Below are 831 nucleotides of genomic sequence, written 5' to 3'. Positions count from 1 at the left end.
GAATTCAATTATTTGAGAAAAAGGGGCTGATATAATAAGATTATTTTTCTTCTTCTTCTACCTTTCATTTAATTAATGATTTGTATTTTTGTTTGTTGAATTGATGTTGTATTTAAAGAAATGAATAAACAACTAAAAAAAAAGGAAAAACTAAAATCCTTTATCTGCCTGTTTCTCCATATCCCACTTTTGGACTTAATCCTTGTTTGGATGCGACGGGTCACATTTAATTCTGGTAACAAGTAGAACGACCAGGAACACACTAAAACCACTTCGTACCTGTTGAGCAGGAGATCCAGCACCTGCCTGGTGGTGGCGAAGGAGCGGTAGGTGCAGAGGAAGATGGTGACGTAGGTGGAGTCTTTGCCCCTGAAGGCCGACACCATGTACTCCACCAGCCTCTCCAGCGTGCCGGCCTTGATGGTCCGCACCTTGCACGTCTCGTAGAGGCTCAGGGCAGAGTCCGTCTCCACGCCCAGCCACCGTTGCCCTTTACTCGCCGACTGGTGGAGCTGCACCTTCCTCAGCGTGATGGTGAAGATGGCGTCCTCCTCGGCCTCCTCGCCGATCTCCTGCGTCGAGCTCTAAGAAGCAGAACGAGGTGGATGAGACGTCTGAGTAGATCAGTTTCTTTTCTTGCAGAAACAAGCTTTTAAAACATCTAAAATAGATTACAGGGAGTTCTGTTAAAACCAGTCAACGTGAACCCTTTAATCACGACCATCTGTGTGACCTGGTTCTTCTTTTATTGCCCGTCTCGAATTGTGAGTCATGCTTTGTGAATAATGTGCGTGCACAAACAACAATAGCAGGTTACTAAACAGAGCTGGC

The 831-nt window shown here is 45.5% G+C and overlaps 1 protein-coding gene across 1 annotated transcript in view; it reads right to left on the bottom strand.

The window, feature by feature from the left end:
* ralgds (ral guanine nucleotide dissociation stimulator) overlaps positions 1–584 on the bottom strand; it is a gene marked incomplete at its 5' end in the record, with an annotated part of 11,581 nt that extends 10,997 nt beyond the window's left edge. The window contains 1 exon segment of the mRNA XM_014014612.1: positions 280–584. Coding sequence (XP_013870066.1) covers positions 280–584 — 305 coding nt within the window.
* Positions 585–831: the final 247 nt, after the last annotated feature.

Source organism: Austrofundulus limnaeus, unplaced genomic scaffold, assembly GCF_001266775.1.
Source record: "Austrofundulus limnaeus strain Quisiro unplaced genomic scaffold, Austrofundulus_limnaeus-1.0 Scaffold117, whole genome shotgun sequence".
Taxonomy (NCBI): Eukaryota; Metazoa; Chordata; class Actinopteri; order Cyprinodontiformes; family Rivulidae; genus Austrofundulus; species Austrofundulus limnaeus.
This window is presented reverse-complemented; position numbering and strand designations above follow the sequence as displayed.